The sequence below is a fragment of the Aquarana catesbeiana genome, linkage group LG03 (genome assembly GCF_042186555.1).
Source record: "Aquarana catesbeiana isolate 2022-GZ linkage group LG03, ASM4218655v1, whole genome shotgun sequence".
Lineage (NCBI taxonomy): Eukaryota > Metazoa > Chordata > Amphibia > Anura > Ranidae > Aquarana > Aquarana catesbeiana.
In genome coordinates, this window is record NC_133326.1 from 106,964,347 (window position 1) to 106,984,830 (window position 20,484).

Here is a 20,484-nt window from a genome sequence, read left to right on the forward strand (position 1 = left end):
GGGGGGTCTGTGCTGATTGTTTATCAGCACAGCCCCCCCTCGGATCCTGCCCAGGACCACCAGGGAAGCCGCCCAGGACCACCAGGGAAGCCATCCACACTGGACCACCAGGTATGCCCCTAAACCCAAAGGGAAATGCCACTATGTGCCCAGGCAGCTGCCAATCTGTGCCCAGGCAGCTGCCAATCAGTGCCCACTCCAATGCCTACCACTGCCAGTGCCACCAGGGATGCCCATCAGTGCCTCATATCAGTGCCGCGTATCAGTGCCCATCAGTGCCACGTATCAGTGCCCAGCAGTGCCGCCTATCAGTGCCGCCTATCAGTGCCACCCTATCAGTGCCCAGCAGTGCCGCCTTTCAGTGCCCATCAGTGTCGCCTATCAGTGCCCATCAGTGCCAACCAGTGCCACCCATAAGTGCCCATCAGTGCTGCCTATCAATGCCCATCAGTGCTGCATATCACTGCCACCCATCAATGCCACCAACCAGTGCCCATCAGTGCCGCATATCAGTGCCCATCGTCAGTGCCCATCAGTGCCCGCTCATTGGTGCCACCTCATCGGTGCCGCCTTATCAGTGCCCGTCTGTCCTGCCTTATCAGTGCCGCCTTATCAGTGCCCATCAGTGAAAGAGAAAACTTACTTATTTACAATTTTTTTTAACAGAAACAAAAGCAAAACTTTAATTTTTTTCAAAATTTTCGGTCTTTTTTTATTTGTTTAGCAACAAATAAAAACCTCAGAGGTGATCAAATACCACCAAAAGAAAGCTCTATTTGTGGGGAAAAAAAGACATCAATTTTATTTGGGTACAGCGTCGCCCAACTGCGCAATTGTCAGTTAAAGTAACGCAGCGCCATATCACAAAAAATGGCCTGGCAATGAAGGGGGGTAAATCTCCCAGAGGGCAAGTGATTAAAGCAGGCGGTGAGGAGGTGATACTACAGTCGGTGTTTTTCTCCGCCTCATTCTTAGCCAAGCATAAAATACCTTCCCCATGCCAGCTCTAAATGCCCAAATTGATTCTTTTACCCGCGTGCATCATTTTGTAATGACAAAAAAGCAAACCAGTAAAAGGAACTCTTCTATAACAGTTAGTCGCCTTACATAAGAACCAGTTTAGTTTAGAACTGGACTAATGGCAGAGCATTTATTTCTTGCAGTTACCAATATGTTCCAGAAGGTGGCAACATTGTATGTCGTAACATTAGCGATACATTGACAATTTAGAAGCTGCTGAGATGGTATGGTAGTTTCTTCGCTGCTATAGTGTCACATGGGAGAGCTTCTTATAATGATTAGTATCAAATATTTCATTGTAGTGCAGATTCCCATATACACAGAGCTTCAGCTAGTCCTCGTTAGTATAGTGGTAAGTATCCCCGCCTGTCACGCGGGAGACCGGGGTTCGATTCCCCGACGGGGAGGCTCTGCTTTTCATCCACAAAATGCCCAAATCAATAAAAATCTGTAGTCCTGGTCATAAAGTGCTTATATGATTAGTACATTTAATGTCCTTTTATCTCATATCACCATGTAACTTCTCGCCTTTATCTACAATTCACATCATTTAATACTGGTTACTTTTAAAAGTTTTTTTTTAACTGTATTTGCTTAGCTTTTTTGGTTTCTACTTCCTGGTTACCCTAAACCTGGGCGTGTCACTTGTAATTCGCACGAATCTCATATCTAAACTGTGAAATCTCAAGAGATCTGACAGTACTGTCATAGTGCGTATGCACAAGATAGAGTGCCCCATTTTGCGCATGCACAATATGTAATTACACTGGTATGTAAATAAGCTCATTTGCTGGTATAGATACACGTAGTGAAAAAAATAGCAGTTGTGCATTACATTTCCACAAGTGAGTAGAGGAACCGGATTTTAGTATTTCACATAGGTGTGCGCAGCCTCTTGCATTAGGGTGTGCACCCCAAAGCTCAAATACATATGCATGCGTATATATACTGATGGTGTCAGTAGGGCAGTGGACAGTGTCATTAGTTTTATTTTATTTTTAAATAAATTATTTTATTTTGTAACATTTTTTTTGGGAATGAAATATCAGTGGTCTAAACAGGGGGGAATATGTACCACACAAGGTGATTAGGGTGTGCCCAGGCACACCTGGCACACCCTGTGCGCACGCCTATGGTATTTCATGTATTCTTTTAGTGTTTAATAGTGTACATGTGCTAATTTTCTGGTAAACGGTGTTCACATCACACATGCGAGGTATCACCGCGAGCGTTAGAGAAATAATTATAGTGCAAGACTTCCTCTGTAACTCTAAACAGGTAACCTGTAGAAAATTTTAAAGTGTCACCTATGGGGATTTTTAAGTGCTGTAGTTTGTCGACATTCCACAAGTATGCGCAATTTTAAAGCCTGACATGTTAGCTTATCTATTTACTCGGCGTAACATAATCTTTAACATTTTACCAAAAAATTGAGGTATATATATTTATTATTTTATTTATTAACCACTTGACCACTGGGCACTGGATGAGTACGGCTGAGAAAAATTGACATAGAGAATTGCAACAATTGCCTAGCCTTGACATTTTTTCATTTGTTTCCTGTATTATATGCTGGATCCTGCCATGTATTGGAACCTAAATAGCTAGTCCTCGTTAGTATAGTGGTAAGTATCCCCGCCTGTCACGCGGGAGACCGGGGTTCGATTCCCCGACGGGGAGGCAATTTTTTCTCTTTGTATTATCTATCATATTCGTGTTTTCCAGCACAATTCACCGACGGGGAGGCTCTGCTTTTCATCTACAAAAGTCATGTGTTAAATAAATAGCTATTATCAGAAATTACATATTAGTCCCCATTATTATATTGATGAGTTTAACCCTTTCATGACTAAGTCTATTTTTGACATTTGGTGTTTACAAGTTAAAATCCGTATTTTTTGCTAGAAAATTATTTAGAGCCCCCAAACATTATATATATATATTTTTTAGCAGAGAATCTAGAGAATAAAATGGTGATTGTTAGAATATTTTATGTCACACGGTATTTGTGCAGCGGTGTTTTAAACGCAACTTTTTGGGAAAAGGGACACTTTCATGAATTCAAAAAAAAACAAACAGTAAAATGAGCCCATTTTTTTGTATAATGTGAAAGATGATGTTACGCTGAGTAAATAGATACCAAACATGTCACGCTTTATAATTGCACGCACTCATGGAATGGCGACAAACTACGGTACCTAAAAATCTCCATAGGCGACGCTTTAAATTTATTTTTACGGTTACCAGGTTAGAGTTACAGAGGAGGTCGCGGGAAACCGCTCAAACTCGCTACGCTCAGGTGTGAATGGGGCCTTAGAGCTAAAATGCCTAAAAACGCGTCAGTGTGAAAGGGTAGTTCTCATGTTAGGATTGCCAATGAAATCAACATGCCATACACAGGGACATGCAAAAAATATGCTTGCGCTAGGTCGTACCGTACTAGTGCGATCCCAGCCCGAGATTCACATCATCTAACACTGGTTACTTCAAAAAAAAATTGTATATACTTTTCCCAGAGGATAGTGATGAGTTGTGCATGCGCTGTATGGCATTAAACTCACTTGCTGGTAAAAAAAGGCTGTTCTAAAGGAATTACTCATTTTTTTCGACAGACGGATATAATATTGGAAGGTGTTTTTCAATAATAGCACATTGGTTAGTTTAGTACAGAAATGAAGGGAATGATTTATTAGAGGCTCACTTTAATAACTATAATGATTCAATAACAAAATTTACATGGCCCGTACGGGGATCGAACCCGCGACCTTGGCGTTATTAGCACCACGCTCTAACCAACTGAGCTAACCGGCCACTTCCATGTTTATGCTTTGCACAATATAATAGCGGGGAAGAATAACCACATAACTATTCAGCAGTCGCTTTTTTTTAGGTTACTTATGTAGCAGTATGACATTGTGTGAAACAAAAGCGTTATATTTCCAAATTCAACAAGAATAGACAGATTACAATGTAATAGATATTACAATCCGTGTTCTCTAACAACAGTTTGGTGAATTGTGCTGGAAAACACGAATATGATAGATAATACAAAGAGAAAAAATTGCCTCCCCGTCGGGGAATCGAACCCCGGTCTCCCGCGTGACAGGCGGGGATACTTACCACTATACTAACGAGGACTAGCTATTTAGGTTCCAATACATGGCAGGATCCAGCATATAATACAGGAAACAAATGAAAAAATGTCAAGGCTAGGCAATTGTTGCAATTCTCTATGTCAATTTTTCTCAGCCGTACTCATCCAGTGCCCAGTGGTCAAGTGGTTAATAAATAAAATAATAAATATATATACCTCAATTTTTTGGTAAAATGTTAAAGATTATGTTACGCCGAGTAAATAGATAAGCTAACATGTCAGGCTTTAAAATTGCGCATACTTGTGGAATGTCGACAAACTACAGCACTTAAAAATCCCCATAGGTGACACTTTAAAATTTTCTACAGGTTACCTGTTTAGAGTTACAGAGGAAGTCTTGCACTATAATTATTTCTCTAACGCTCGCGGTGATACCTCGCATGTGTGATGTGAACACCGTTTACCAGAAAATTAGCACATGTACACTATTAAACACTAAAAGAATACATGAAATACCATAGGCGTGCGCACAGGGTGTGCCAGGTGTGCCTGGGCACACCCTAATCACCTTGTGTGGTACATATTCCCCCCTGTTTAGACCACTGATATTTCATTCCCAAAAAAAATGTTACAAAATAAAATAATTTATTTAAAAATAAAATAAAACTAATGACACTGTCCACTGCCCTACTGACACCATCAGTATATATACGCATGCATATGTATTTGAGCTTTGGGGTGCACACCCTAATGCAAGAGGCTGCGCACACCTATGTGAAATACTAAAATCCGGTTCCTCTACTCACTTGTGGAAATGTAATGCACAACTGCTATTTTTTTCACTACGTGTATCTATACCAGCAAATGAGCTTATTTACATACCAGTGTAATTACATATTGTGCATGCGCAAAATGGGGCACTCTATCTTGTGCATACGCACTATGACAGTACTGTCAGATCTCTTGAGATTTCACAGTTTAGATATGAGATTCGTGCGAATTACAAGTGACACGCCCAGGTTTAGGGTAACCAGGAAGTAGAAACCAAAAAAGCTAAGCAAATACAGTTAAAAAAAAACTTTTAAAAGTAACCAGTATTAAATGATGTGAATTGTAGATAAAGGCGAGAAGTTACATGGTGATATGAGATAAAAGGACATTAAATGTACTAATCATATAAGCACTTTATGACCAGGACTACAGATTTTTATTGATTTGGGCATTTTGTGGATGAAAAGCAGAGCCTCCCCGTCGGGGAATCGAACCCCGGTCTCCCGCGTGACAGGCGGGGATACTTACCACTATACTAACGAGGACTAGCTGCAAAAGTTTGTGTACAGGTAACTAGTATCATATACTAAATCAATAGAGAAAACATATGAAAAAAAATAGCTTTGTATTTACGTGTATGATTTTGGAAATGTAATTAAGAGATGCTATTTTTGAGGGAGTTCCCTCAGTCTGGTTGGTTTGACAGTAGTAGCGCACCTGAGTGTACCTTTCATTTTACATTTTATTCTAGTCAACCAAAATATCTTGTCTAATGCCCCGTACACACGATCGGACATTGATCGGACATTCCGACAACAAAATCCATGGAGTTTTTCCGACGGATGTTGGCTCAAACTTGTTTTGCATACAAGCGGTCACACAAAGTTGTCGGAATTTCCGATCGCCAAGAACGCGTTCACGTACACCACGTACGACGAGACTAGAAAACGGCAGATCCAAACCAAGCGCGGCACCCTTTGGGCTCCTTTTGCTAATCTCGTGTTAGTAAAAGCTTGGTGAGAGACGATTCGTGCTTTTTCAGACTCGTGGCTTTCAGATCATTTTCTGTTGTTCAGTTTGTGCTTGTGGGTTTGTATCTGCTCTTCAGTGCGTGCAGCGAGTTACGCGTGACTCTGTCATTGTGTTCTTGTTCGTTCGTTACTGTTTTTCAGGTCGCTCTTCACAGGCCTTGCTCTTCTTCAGTGCGTTCTGTTACTTCTTTCTGAGCAGCCGACCGTTTTCTAGCCATGTTGCATATACGTACTCCTCGTAGAGTTCGTGCTGTGCGGGGGCTTGGTGTTGGGGTCCTGACCTTGAGACAAGTCCAGTCCATGAACAGGGTGGGGAGGAGTTCATGGACCAAGAATTGGTTGCTCCAGCGTGACCAGTTCTGTCATATGCCTTTGCTCTGTGAGATCCGTGAGAATAATCCTGATGATTTCAGGAACTTTCTCCAGATGACGGACCCCGTATTTCACCGTTTGTTGGCTTTGCTGACCCCTTATATTAGCAGGCAGGATACCTGCATGAGGCAAGCCATCACTCCGGAGCAGAGGCTAGTCGCCACTCGCCACCCTGCGGTACTTGGCGACGGGGAGAAGCCTACAGGACCTCAAGTTCTCAACAGGCATCTCCCCCCAGGCTCTGGGGATCATTATCCCAGAGACCTGTTCTGCCATCATCCAGGTCCTGCAGAAGGAGTATATTAAGGTAAGATTTATCCTTTTATATCACATTTTATTGTATTTAATGTTTTATAATATATTGTATTTCTTTCTTCATTCCCTAATTACCATGATTGTAATATGCTGTGAATGTCCCCTTTGTCCTCATGCATGCTGGATTTTTATGTAATTATTTTTTTTGGCCTTCATACATATTTGCCTTCACTTACGTCCCCAGCATGGTCTCCTGGCCCTATATTCACCTCATGTAGTCACTTAACAATGTATTTTATCAGCTCCATAGTAGTGCTTTATCCTAAATACCCCCTAAAATGTTTAAAAATGTGATTTGTGCTTTAAATTCAGGCAGAGTGCCAGAGGCTTTTTTGTTTGGGTTCCCCAAATCAGTTGGAAGCCTCCCTCCCCCCAACTGCTAAGTCAGCTGATACCAATTCTCTGTCTATCCTCAATCATCTATCTGCTGATTTTGCCAAACCCATACACACTATACCCATCTCTTTTGTGGTCAGATTTATGGATGAATTCCCCAAAGCATGTAGTGCAAGGGCCTGCCTGTATACTTTCAAATGGTACTGTTTCAAGTTTTTGTATACTATTATTATCTTGATAGGTAATAGCAGAATGTCCAAATGTGCTAAAATGGGTACAGTGTGTATTTATATCTTTGTATTCTGACACTTCTTACCTGTCCAGTGGGCTGTCAATAGTGTAAGTAAGGAGGGGCTGGCCAAAGTAATACACATTATTTAGGCATTCATCTCTCAATGAAGTGGGGAGGGTTACCCGTCCAAGAGCTCCCCCCTCTAAAATGTCAGAAATGGCCCATGAGAGGGTGGGTGGGAGGGGGAATCTGATAGGTGTACCTTATACCTTGGTCTTTCAAAACTCCCTAAAATAAATGTTCTACTGATGTTGGCCAAGAATGTTTGTGTCTAATCTGCTTTCCCTGTTTAGGTGCAAAATGATTAATTTTTTTTCTTGTTTGACTCCACAGTTTCCTTCCAGCCCACAGGAATGGCAGACTGTGGCCTCTCACTTTGCCCAGCGTTGGGACTTTCCTAACTGCGGAGGGGCAATTGATGGGAAACACGTCCACATCATCCCACCACCCAACTCAGGGTCATACTATTATAATTATAAGGGGTTCAATAGTATTGTGATGTTAGCAGTGGTGTCGGCTACTTACGAGTTCCTGTATGTGGACGTGGGAAGAATGGCTGGATGTCCGATGGTGGAGTCATCACCCAGACGAAGTTCTACAGGCGTCTCCAGAATGGCAACTTGGACTTGCCACCTCCAGAAGACAATGTGGAAGGACTCCCATTCATCTTCGTTGCTGATGAAGCTTTTGCGCTAGGGGACCATCTTATGCGGCCATTGCCAATGAGGACCCTCACCCCGGACCAGAGGGTTTTTAATTACTGGCTGGCCAGAGCCAGAAGAGTGGTGGAGAACACGTTTGGAATCATGGCCAGCCGGTTCCACCTATTTCTTACACCCATACACATGGCGGAGTACAAACTGAATCATATTATCCTGGCGTGCTGTGTTCTACACAACTATTTACGACAAAATTCTGCCAACTATGCTGGCTCAGTTGGGCCTGAGGCCGGAATTCATAATGAACCAACCCTGACGGCGCTTGAAATTGCCCGTCCTGGCTTGCCCCCCCTGAGTGCCCGTGAGGTCCGTCTAAGATACCTTGATTACTTTGCGGGTAGGGGGGCCATCAATATGCCAGACAATGTCTGAAACCTTTTTCAAATAAAAAAAAATGTAACTACTAAAATCTTTGGTGGCATTTACTGCTTGTGTTTCTTTTAACTGTCCCTGACAGAAATGTGGTGAGTCCTGAAAAAGGCGTGATTGTGTAACATTACAAAGCACTGTTGGGTGTTATTTACTAAAGGCAAAGACACTTTGCACTACAAGTGCACTTGAAACTGCACTTGTAGTGCAAAGTGGATTTGCCCTTAGGAAATAACCCCCATTGTCACAGAAAACACCAATTTGAGCACAACAAAATTTTTGGAGCGTTCAAACAATAATCCACACATTCTTGAGTATCAATCTTTTTAATACCAGCACAATCACATGTGCATTTATAAAAGGTTTTTAAAACAAACCAACATGTTTGTTGTATAACAATTTTTTGGGTCACATTACTAAAAGTAGAAATGTCCATTTAAGATAAAACAAGCATGTTTAAAAACAACAAGAAAGACACAAATCTGGAACTTACAAAGTTCAACTTTTCAAGAAATTGTAGGCAATATCAGACATGAGTATTTCTAAACTGTGTTTGATATTGCGTTCAAATGGGGTGAATCATCCCTGGAAAAGCCAAATTTTGAAGATGCACACAAATTGCTGAATGTCAACATGTGCTAGCTGCCATCATGGGGGATCAAGGGACGTGTTTTGGGGGTGCAACCCCTTCCTCCCATCTACTTTGTTATTGAGGAAGGGGTTGCACCCCCAAAACGCGTCCATTGATCTCCCGTGATGGCAGATAGCACATTCTGACACACTGTGTGCATCTTCAAAATTTGGCTTTTCGAGAATATGTCAAAAAATGTTTGAAATTTTTAGAGCCCAAAAACGACAAAAAAGGGAAGGGATTTGGAGGGGTTTTAAACTCTCCCTAAAACATCAATGATGTTCTTCATTTTTTTTTTAACATCATTGATGTTTTTCTGGATGTTTTCCAAGTCCCTATTACACCCCATGACCTCCCCGATCAGGATCTGTGCACTTTCAGAGGTGAAATGATCTGGATCCACAACATCACGATCACCTAAAAAGATAGAAACAAAAACACACCATGTATTATAAATATGCTGGCATTCATCTCTTACCTGAGCCTGTGGTCGCAGACACTCACCTGTTGTGGTGACAATTTCCACCACATCTCCTTCCTCCTCCACCTCCTGTTGTCTTTTGTGGGTCTCCACTTCTTCCTGAGGTGGGGGGTCTGTTGTCTCCTCGGATGAGGGGTGTCCTCCGAGTCTTTTATCCCCTATGTAAAAAAAAAATAGGTATACTTAGCACACAGATGTTTGATGGCAGAAATCGGAATATGAAACATTGCTTGGAAGTGGGGTACAATTGTCTATTTTGGCAGAGTTCCAAGATTAAGACATTTTTTTGTCCTTTGTCAAGCTTGAATACTTACCTGTTTTGTACAAGCTTCACAGATGGAGACACCCCTACAGTATACACTGGAGCACCTGTGTGGGACCCCCTAATAAAAAGGGTGTTCTGGTGTCCCACACTAGTGCTCCTGCGTCCAGATGTGTAAACTGCTGCTGAGTGTCCTCTCCTTACACAGAATCTAATTTGCATTTCATTCTAGTTACAAACCCATCTACACAACCAAATTATTTTAAGAGAAGTAGGCCATACAAAATCTATTCAAATGCATATGGCCAAAAAAATGGTGTTTTCTAGGCCGAACGAACAATGTTTCATACGAACGAATAATGTGCACATGAACATGAAAGTTGCCATTTTAAACTGTACAACAGTTAAGAAAAGTACATGGAGCAGCACGAACATAATAAAAATAACGAATAGGAGCACAGGACAACTACTTACTTTTTTGCAGCACTCTCCTGATCCTTCTGTACTGCTCGTGCTCCCTTAATTTCAGGTCCGACCACCGCTTCCTGAGCTGATCTTTCGAACGTCGTACCCCGAAATTCCGGTGCAGACTCTTGACTACTTTCGCCATGATCTTGGCCTTTCGGACATTGGGGTTGGGGTAAGGTCCATACTTCCTGTCATAGTAGGCCCTCTTCAGTATGTCGACCATCTCCAACATCTCCCCAAAGGACATATTTGAGGCCTTAAATCGTCTCCTTATGGATCGGGATGTTTCTGGCTCCAGGTTTTCCTCCTCCTCCTCGTTGCTGTAATTAGCACGCACCTGCTGTGTCTCCGCCATGTGCTCTTCCCCCACTGCGCCGTAGGAGAAGGGACGGGGAATAGACTAGAACGTCAGGGGCGGGCGGAGTTTCATGCATGCGCAGTGTATATAAAGCGTAACACGCGTGCATATTATGTACGATCTGTGAGCGGAGGAAGGAGTATCAGGGGCGCCGATCGTGATAACGAAGGTAAGATCTAAACTTGGGCCTATACTGCTTCTAGATTGAGGCCTATATTGTTAAAAGATTAGGAGAGTTTCGCCTGACATCAGGGTTTGTCTTGTCTTGTGTCTTGCAGAAAAAATGGATGGCTTCAATGACCACAACTTCCTCCCCCTGTTCATAGATAAATACAGGGAGCTGCCCTGTCTGTGGCAGGTGAAACATCCACATTATAATCATAAACAAAAGAGGCAGACAGCGCTGGAGAAACTGCTGGAGTTGGTGAAGCCGGTGGTCCCCACGGCAACCATACCCTATTTAAAAGACAAAATTGGTGGCCTGAGGAGCACTTATCTTAGGGAGCGCAAGAAGGTCACAGATTCCCAGAGATTCGGAGCTGCAGCAGATGACATTTATGTCCCCAGGCTGTGGTACTATGAGAGACTTTGTTTTCTGTCAGACAAGACTGAAGTCAGGGAATCCCTCTCAACCCTTCCTTCCACTCTTCCTTCCACCCCAGCTGAGGCTTCCGATGTCCATCCTGGGACTTCCAGCCAGGAAGAAGTGGAGGAGCCCAGCTTGAGCCAGGTATAGCATTGTTCTACAGATTTCTGGTCAATAAATAAATGATGTTTACTAGATGTTATTATTGATCACTAATTGCTGATTTAATAAAGTGTTTTACATATCAATAGACAGTAGTGGGCAAAAATAATTGGGAAAAGAATGAAAAATGCTGGTCTCAGAATGATAGTCTTTTATATTTGTTAACATTCAATTTGCAACAGTCATGAGGTGAAAATTGTGTGTGATTGATGAATAAAAAACTAAAACTATCCCTTTTTCATACACAGGAAGACCTCAGCCAGGACGAGGCCGTGGAATGTGCCACACAGGAGGAGGCTGTGGAATGTGGCAGCCAGGAGGAGGTGGGGGTAAGTGGCAGCCAGGAGGAGGCGGGGCTAAGTGGCAGCCAGGAGAAGCCTGGGTCCAGTAGGAGTCTGACCGAATCGCAGGTTCCTCCTCTCCGCCTTCCAAACAAAAGACCCAGGAAGGGGATTCATGTGCAGGATTCAGCACTCAGGCTGATTCAGGAAGCTTCTGCTTCCCTTAGAGCCACCCCCACTCCTGAACGGGCCTTTGCCTGCATGGCTGCCACCAAACTGCAGGGCATGCAGGAGGGCCAATGCCTCCTGTGTGAGGACCTTATTTATAAAGTCTTAACTAAGGGGGTGAGGGGCGAAATCACACACAAAACCCACCTGAGTGAGTTAAACCATCCTCCTCCTCCTCCTCCTCCTGCCACAACTCCACCACCAGAGCCACAACATGGAAGGAAGCGTGGAAGGAAGACCAGAGAGTGATGACCTGGGTTCAGTCTGATCTGACAAAAGATGCAGGCTGTAGTATGACCACAGCCTGGGGACATAGATGTCATCTGCTGCTTTCATGATCTCTGGGACTTCTGGACCAGACTGCACTCCCTTAGATATGGACTCCATAGGCCACCAATTTTGTCATGAAATAATTGATGTGTGCCCTGGGGGCCAAAGGCTGCACCAATTTCTGCTGTTTCTCCAGCGTTGCCTCCCTCTTTGTTTGGTTTGGATCCCTTAATAAAGGAATTTTTGTTTCAATTATACTCGCCTATGTGTGTTTATTTCAAAAAGGACAGTTTGTTTGTGAGGAGGCAGGTACATTTCAAAAATACAATGTTAAATGAACAAGGGACACCAACAACAACCTTGAGATTAAAGATTAAATAATACCAGATAATAATGGTGTTGTGGTAACTTGACACACAAAACACACCCAAAAATATTCAGGATCTAAAATATAAAAAAAAAAAAATTAACAAGATCAGGCTTGAAAATAATACAAACAAAAAAAAATATATATATATATATATTTTTTCCGATGTGACAAATCTAAATATATTGATGAAATCACGATAAATAATAAAGAAAGAAGTTTGTGAGAAGTCTGTGTGAATATGAGCAGCAAAAATACTTCATTTTTCTAGCATTATAAAGAAGAAGAGAGTGCGCTGTATTCAACAATTTTAAACATTGCAGCCTGACGAAAGTGCTATATCCATTCCGAATGCTAATTTTACCAGACCGAGCTGTTCCGTCTCGGAATTTCTTCTGAGCATGCGTGGCACTTTGTGTGTCGGAATTGGCCACACATGGTCAGAATTGACGCGATCGGATTTTGTTGTCGGAAAATTTTTATAGCCTGCTCTGAAACTTTGTGTGTCGGAAAATCAGATGGAAAATGTCCGATGGAGCCCACACACGGTCAGAATTTCCGACAACAAGCTCCGATCGCACATTTTCCGTCGGAAAATCCGACCGTGTGTACGGGGCATAACAGTTTGCGTTAAAAACAGGTGTTTAGTTAGCACACATTTGCAATTGCAAATACATGCGTAAGCTGCAGAGCCGCTCCAAGGCACCCCAGCATTATCTGCAGTCCTAACTCTTGTAAATTTATGAAAGCCTCCAAAGCAGAAGCACACTCATTCTAATAGATAGAGGGCAGGTGAGGGAAAATTCTCATCTCAACTCACCAGCCAGTATGCAACCAACCAAAATATCCTGTCTAACAGTATGAGAGCCTCCATTCCTGCATTCTAATGGATAGATAGAGGGCAGGTGAGACATATGCGAGACACGGCCTGCCAAGAGACTGGTATTGCATTCTCCTGGGATGTGTAATGTTATCTCAGGAGGCTTCGGCTGGGCCGAGGTGACGTCATTATTTACGAGAGGAACAAAGAAAATGGAAGTGAGTACCACCAAACTAGGAACTCGCTTTCTAAAAAATAAAAAGGCTGGGGAGAGCAAAATAAAGAATGTAATTTACATTTTTTGCTGAAGGTCCACTTTAAATGTCCTGTGCTTTATGGAATTTATTTTCCATTTTCCAGAATGTGTTTACATACATATAATAGATGAATGTAATAGATAAAGTGAACCCAAGCGCATCTTCCCTGCAGTATTCATGTGCTAGGTTGTAAAACCAGGCTCCATCTCCTAGCCTTGAAATTTATAGCATGCCAGCCTTGTTAAATGTATGGTGCTATTCTTTCTATTCCACCAAGATTTAAAGCTTGGGATTGAAAAAATGTGCCTCCTGAGCTACCATAGCACAAGCTGAGACCATCTAATCCCATCCCCCTTCATCCTTCTTTTTTATTGACACATAATGAATTTAGCAGAAGGCAGCCACAGCTGGTTTCCTTAGCTCATACATGCTAGGGAAATTATTTTACACTTGTTCTCCATAGCAGCATCCTTGCAGTGTGCCTGTGCTTCTGGGAATGCTGAACACAGGTTAAAATAGGGGTCTTCTTCATACATATGGAGGTGAGGAACAGCTTCTGTGCACATTAAAGAAGAGGAATTGAACAATCATTTCCATTCTTTTGTTACACAAAAGAGAATTTTCATGTCTGAAGATGATGGTGTATGGAAAGTGCTTTATATGGTGGATCTTCAGTTTATTCTATCTAAAAAGAGCCTGGGGTAAGTAAATGTATGCTTGTGCTAATAACACCCTTTGTGATCATTATGGTTATTAATCATATAATAGATTTCATATATAAATCCTGTATAATAATATGCTACGGTACAGGTTGTTTCCCCATTACAGCACAATGGTGCATCTTTCCAGAATAAATATATAAAAGAATAAACCCAATTCTAAGACTGTAAAGGTGCAATTTTGCTTAAGGATCATGGAATGGATATGTTTATCGTAAAGACTCATTTTGATGACTTTTGTGGAATTATATATGTATGTGATTTTGTGTACAAATATTGGTTTGATTTTCTAAATGATAATAACAGAAATAATAATAAAAAATATTAATATCATTTATATTTTGTTAAAGCACATGACACAGATATAACAATGCTTGTTTCAACAAACTACCATTAAGTATCAGCCACATGGCTAAAAATAATGATCATAATGACAAAATAATCATTCTTTATAACTCATTGAATTGATATTAGTATTTATGTTGCAAAATTACATATATGTTTTTATAATTGTGTTATGTTTATTATATATGAATTTCTATGTGCTTCACAAAGTTCATGCAAACTGTACTTTTTATTTACAGCACTATCTCCAAGTATTGTACTTGAAAAATAAATTCCACTATGCTATCATTAGTTTGTAAAAAATGTCATACGCTTAAACTGATTTTCAGAGCCATTGCGGGAATGTTTTCATGCATCCTGGCAATAAAATAAATGCACCTGGCTGAAAATGGGAGTATTACGTTGTTGGCATATTAGCGACTCCCGCATACCTTGATGTTTGCCCACTGCAGAGACATTAATAACTTCTGATCGGCAGCCATAAGAAATGATTTAAGTCCCTGGGAAGAAATGCTGCATTACAAAACAATGCTTTTGTGTTGTGTTATTTATTAATATTGATTTGCCAATCCAATTACTTTGTATTGATGTTTGCATTGTCAAAGGGATTTAACTAAAACATAAAATATGCAATTGATCTGTGGTTCTTGCATATAGGGTTCTCTGCATTACTAACACTTATAGATGAATAGAACATTGCCATCAAAATGACCTTTCTATAATATGACTTTAGGAATTGCTAAAAGCTGATGTTTGCTTGGTTTGTGTGTATGACTGGGCACCATTAGCGCTCTAAACAACATTTAAATTCGACTTTACATAATACCTAATTCAATTAAATGTTTCTTTTTATATCTGCCAAGAGTTCCACTCTAAACACATCACCACCCACAGATAATGTAGTCGCAGTCATTTTCCTCTTCCAGTTATAAATAATCCACTGTAATTTTTCTTTAACAAGCATCAACATAAATGCAGTGAAAAGATCATTTATTGCTGTGAAACTAGATGATTAAAAATCCACCATCACTCTTTCCACTAGCATCCTCTGCATTAATAATGACTGAATAAAGTCATACTAATTGCTAAAGTCAGCATTTATTACTTTGTCTGTCCTGGTCCAGGGCATTCATAAGTTAAAGCGAACCTTCACTTAAAAGAAACCTTTCCCCATTGCGTTCCAACCCCCTCCCTAAAATAATTTGCCTTTTTTTGGGGGGGATGGGGTTGTTTATTCATTTTTTTTTTTTTCGATCCAGCATACCCTCCTCCCTCCAATGATGTGCCCCTGCTCCTGTCCCATATCCCAGGAGGCATCAGCTTTCACAGGCTGTAGCTGGGGTGTACCAAGTAGCACCAGCAGGGGGGCTATCGAGACCTGGAAGAGACAGTTGGCTCCCAATGGCATCAGAGAAGACCATAGAGGCACTGGGCCTAGGTGTTTTGGAAACAAGGTCACAGCAGAACATTGCTGGATTCGCTGGGCAGGTGAGTATGTAAATTCAGGTTAAAGGGTAAGAATATACCTAAAAACAAATATACAGGTTCCTTGTTAAGTTTAATCTTGCAGACTAGTTTTTAGGCAAACCTCAGACAGGACATTGCCAGAAAGTATAATGGCAACCCCTTTCTTGCCCTGGACAGTCTACCAATATTCTTGATACTAATAACAATCCAAGGGTTCAAGCAACCCCTTAATAACCACTTCAAGACTGCCCCATAGCAGATTTACTGCTAGAGGGTGGCCCTCCTGTACAGGATCATGTATATATAAATGATTCTGCACTTCTGCCTGCAGGGGGCGCGTACGATTAATCACAGCAAAAGCCAATCTGCGGGTGCTGGGCACTGGATGTTCTCTGGTACCCGCCGATCATCTGTAATACACACAGAACTGAGATCTCTCCATTCTGACTGGAGAAAGGGATGGATTTTGTGTTCCTGCAAAGCCGGGAATAAAATTAATCTCTTCCCCAAGTAAAAGCACCTAACACCGTACACAAAACACTGGCTAGGCACACAGTTGACCCTTTTATGCTTATAGTGATTTTTTTTAACCAAAAACATCTAGCAGAATACATATTGGCCTAAATTTATTAAGAAATGATATTTTTTAATTTTTTTTTCATTGTTTTATAGCAGATAGTTAAAAAAAATTTCAGTATTTTTTCGTTTATAGCACAAGAAATAAAAAACCCAATGGTGATCAAATACCACCAATAGAAAGCTCTATTTGTGGGGGGAAAAAAAGACATACATTATAATTGGGTACAGTGTTGCATGACCACGCAGTTGTCAGTTAAAGTTCAGTGCCCTATTCAGTGCCATATTGCAAAAAATGGCCTGGTCATGAAGGGGGTAAATCTTCCGGAGTGGTTAAAGAAAAATTTCTGAACACGCAGTTAAAATTCACATATGTGAACTGTCTTCTCTGACAACAATGTTTAGTTTTATTTAGACACTCTAGTAATGCACCCATCTCTGCCAGACGACACAGCTAGTAAGAAGACACCACTCTCTCTGTTATACTTAAGGAATACAGTGGTGTCACCTCCATGTCAGTCTGCTGATGGGACAATGAAGGAACAGTAACACACTAACAAGCCATACAATCTGCTTACTCTGCTCTCTCCTTCTGTCAGCACATGTACATGCAGCAAAGCTTGATTAGCTCTTAGTGCTCTCCTTCCATCTCCCATTCGGAGTGCTGCTGTGCAGGGGATGACAGGAGCCTGATATAAGAACAGATGTAGGTACATATTCTACTTGTATGTAAGAATACATGAACTATTATATGCAACTGCATTAAAAAGTGTTTTTATATCTCCCTGGAGTATAAACTGGGATGGGAATAAAATCATTTTATCCCGGAGTGGGGTTTTAAAACTGGCCAGTGGTTTTGTTTTTGCCATACATGTTTCACTAGGGATATTTCCCTTCACTTCTTGTTCTGTAGATGCAAGAAATAAGAGGTAATCTCCTTAACCACCTTAATACTGGGCACTTTTACCCCCTTCCTGCCTAAGCCAATTTTCAGCTTTCAGTGCTGTCACGCTTTGAATGACAATTGCGCGGTCATGCAATGCTGTTCTCAAATTATTTTTTTTATCACTTAGTTACATAGTTACAAAGTAGGTGAGGTTGAAAAAAGACACAAGTCCATCATGTCCAACCTATGTGTGTGATTATGTGTCAGTATTGCATTATATATCCCTGTATGTTGCGGTCATTCAGGTGCTTATCTAATAGTTTCTTGAAGCTATCAATGCTCCCCGCTGAGACCACCGCCTGTGGAAGGGAATTCCACATCCTCGCCGCTCTTACAGTAAAGAACCCTCTACGCAGTTTAAGGTTAAACCTCTTTTCTTCTAATTTTAATGAGTGGCCACGAGTCTTGTTAAACTTTCTTCTGCGAAAAAGTTTTATCCCTATTGTGGGGTCACCAGTACGGTATTTGTAAATTGAAATCATATCCCCTCTCAAGCGTCTCTTCTCCAGAGAGAATAAGTTCAGTGCTTGCAACCTTTCCTCATAACTAAGATCCTCCAGACCCTTTGTCAGCTTTGTTGCCCTTCTTTGTACTCGCTCCATTTCCAGTACATCCTTCCTGAGGACTGGTGCCCAGAACTGGACAGCATACTCCAGGTGCGGCCGGACCAGAGTCTTGTAGAGCGGGAGAATTATCGTTTTATCTCTGGAGTTGATCCCCTTTTTAATGCATGCCAATATTCTGTTTGCTTTGTTAGCAGCAGCTTGGCATTGCATGCCATTGCTGAGCCTATCATCTACTAGGACCCCCAGGTCCTTTTCCATCCTAGATTCCCCCAGAGGTTCTCCCCCCAGTGTATAGATTGCATTCATATTTTTGCCACCCAAATGCATTATTTTACATTTTTCTACATTGAACCTCATTTGCCATGTAGTTGCCCACCCCATTAATTTGGTCAGGTCTTTTTGCAAGGTTTCCACATCCTGCGGAGAAGTTACTGCCCTGCTTAGCTTAGTACCGTCTGAAAATACAGAGATTGAACTGTTTATCCCATCCTCCAGATAAGCAAATTAAATAGGACTGGTCCCAGCACAGAACCCTGGGGAACCCCACTACCCACCCCTGACCATTCTGAGTACTCTCCATTTATCACCACCCTCGCCCTTGTAGCCAGTTTTCAATCCATGTACTCACCCTATGGTCCATGCCAACGGACCTTATTTTGTACAGTAAACATTTATGGGGAACTTTGTCAAATGCTTTTGCAAAATCCAGATACACCAAGTCTACGGGCCTTCCTTTATCTAGATGGCAACTCACCTCCTCATAGAAGGTTAATAGATTGGTTTGGCAAGAACGATTCTTCATGAATCCATGCTGATTACTGCTAATGATACCGTTCTTATTACTAAAATCTTGTATATAGTCCCTTATCATCCCCTCCAAGAGTTTACATACTATTGATGTTAGGCTAACTGGTCTGTAATTCCCAGGGATGTATTTTGGGCCCTTTTTAAATATTGGTGCTACATTGGCAATGGCTACATTGGTTCCCACAAATACAGTTTCCTTTTGGTGGTATTTAATCACTACTGGGTTTTTTATTTTTTGCTAAAATTTTTTGCAAAGAAGAATTTTTTCTCCTTCACTGATGTGTGCTTAAGAGGCTGCACTGATGGGCACTGATGAGGCGGGACTGATGGGGTGGTACAGATGCGGAGGCGCTAATATGTGGCACTGATATGCAGCATCGATAAGCACTGATAGGTGACACTGATGGGCACTGACAGGTGGCACTTATGGGCAATGATAGGTGGCACAGATAGGAGGCACTGATGGGTGGCACTGATGGGCAGGCACTGATGGGCACAGATTGGCCTCACTGATGGGCACAAATTGGAATCACTGATGGGCACTGATGGGTACAGGTTGGCATCATAGATGGGCACAGAGTGGCATCGCTGATGGGCACTGTTGGGGCTGCACTGTAATCAGGTCACTGATGATCCATGCCCTGATTACCTATACATGTCTCCCCTGTAAGGAGATGCGGCGGATCGGCTCTCCTCATACTCTGTCAGTGTGAGGCGAGGAGAGCTGATAAACGGTATCTCCTTGTTTACATGTGATCAGCTGTCATTGGACACAGCTGATCACATGGGTAAAGAGATGCGGCTGTGTGATTCCCACACTGCACGCCCCCTTATATGACGTTGGCCCAGAATGAGAGCCGCCCCACTCCACTGTCATTTTACTATATGGCGTGTGGGAGGAGGTTAAAGAGAGGAAAATCCCCTCAGCCATCTTGCCTGTGTCCAAAGGAATGTACTATACCACTGCATTCTTTATATAGTTGGAATGTTTTTGAAGAATGCTGGAGAGCCAATGCGTTTAAGGGGTCTCCCTGTTATTCATCAGGGCTGTGAGAAAAAGTAACGTGAAACTGTAGCAGAAAGGATAACAATGTGAAATGGCAGGTAAAAAAGTTGAAAATTCCATGCCGGATAAACATTAGGCTTACAATTGAACAGCACTGCAATTAAAGCTGGGACTTGTAGATCTGCAACAGCTGGAGGCCCGCAGTTTGCCCATCCTTGAAAACCCAGGTTGCAGCTGCAGAATAACCACACTGCAGTGCTAAAAATTGTTTAGTAGATGGTGGAGGTGAGTATCTAGACACAACGGGTTTGATCACCTCATTACGGTTACAATACATGCAGAGCTTTGGAGTGCTTTTGTGAATGGATGAATCCTGTTTTGAAAAGTCTCAGTCAGTCTCAATTAGCTAACAAAGTCCCTCATGACTTCTTATGGATGTCTAAACTACAAATGTTTTTGGCCCTTTGTTTACCTTGCTCCTTGGTTCATGCTTTGATCAACCCTTGCTTTGATCAGTGCTCTAACCACACACCTGATATGTGATCTTAAAGTAGGCATCGCC

The 20,484-nt window shown here is 41.8% G+C and overlaps 1 protein-coding gene and 5 non-coding genes across 6 annotated transcripts in view; 3 read left to right on the plus strand and 3 right to left on the minus strand.

Annotated features, from left to right (window-relative positions):
• Window positions 1-1,355: 1,355 nt before the first annotated feature.
• Window positions 1,356-1,427, plus strand: TRNAD-GUC (transfer RNA aspartic acid (anticodon GUC)). Its single transcript has one exon. It is a non-coding gene; the product is annotated as a tRNA-Asp (tRNA).
• A 1,201-nt stretch (window positions 1,428-2,628) lies between these two features.
• Window positions 2,629-2,700, plus strand: TRNAD-GUC (transfer RNA aspartic acid (anticodon GUC)). Its single transcript has one exon. It is a non-coding gene; the product is annotated as a tRNA-Asp (tRNA).
• Window positions 2,701-3,757: 1,057 nt separating this feature from the next.
• TRNAI-AAU (transfer RNA isoleucine (anticodon AAU)) lies at window positions 3,758-3,831 on the minus strand. The gene has a single exon. It is a non-coding gene; the product is annotated as a tRNA-Ile (tRNA).
• Window positions 3,832-4,085: 254 nt separating this feature from the next.
• Window positions 4,086-4,157, minus strand: TRNAD-GUC (transfer RNA aspartic acid (anticodon GUC)). The gene has a single exon. It is a non-coding gene; the product is annotated as a tRNA-Asp (tRNA).
• Window positions 4,158-5,358: 1,201 nt separating this feature from the next.
• TRNAD-GUC (transfer RNA aspartic acid (anticodon GUC)) lies at window positions 5,359-5,430 on the minus strand. The gene has a single exon. It is a non-coding gene; the product is annotated as a tRNA-Asp (tRNA).
• An 8,343-nt stretch (window positions 5,431-13,773) lies between these two features.
• The window catches only part of LOC141131532 (neuronal acetylcholine receptor subunit alpha-5), a 40,161-nt gene continuing 33,450 nt past the window's right edge, over window positions 13,774-20,484 (plus strand). The window contains exon 1 of the mRNA XM_073618904.1: window positions 13,774-14,191. Within this exon, the coding sequence (XP_073475005.1) occupies window positions 14,125-14,191 (67 nt within the window). The 5' untranslated portion in view covers window positions 13,774-14,124. The remainder of the gene's footprint in view (window positions 14,192-20,484) is intronic.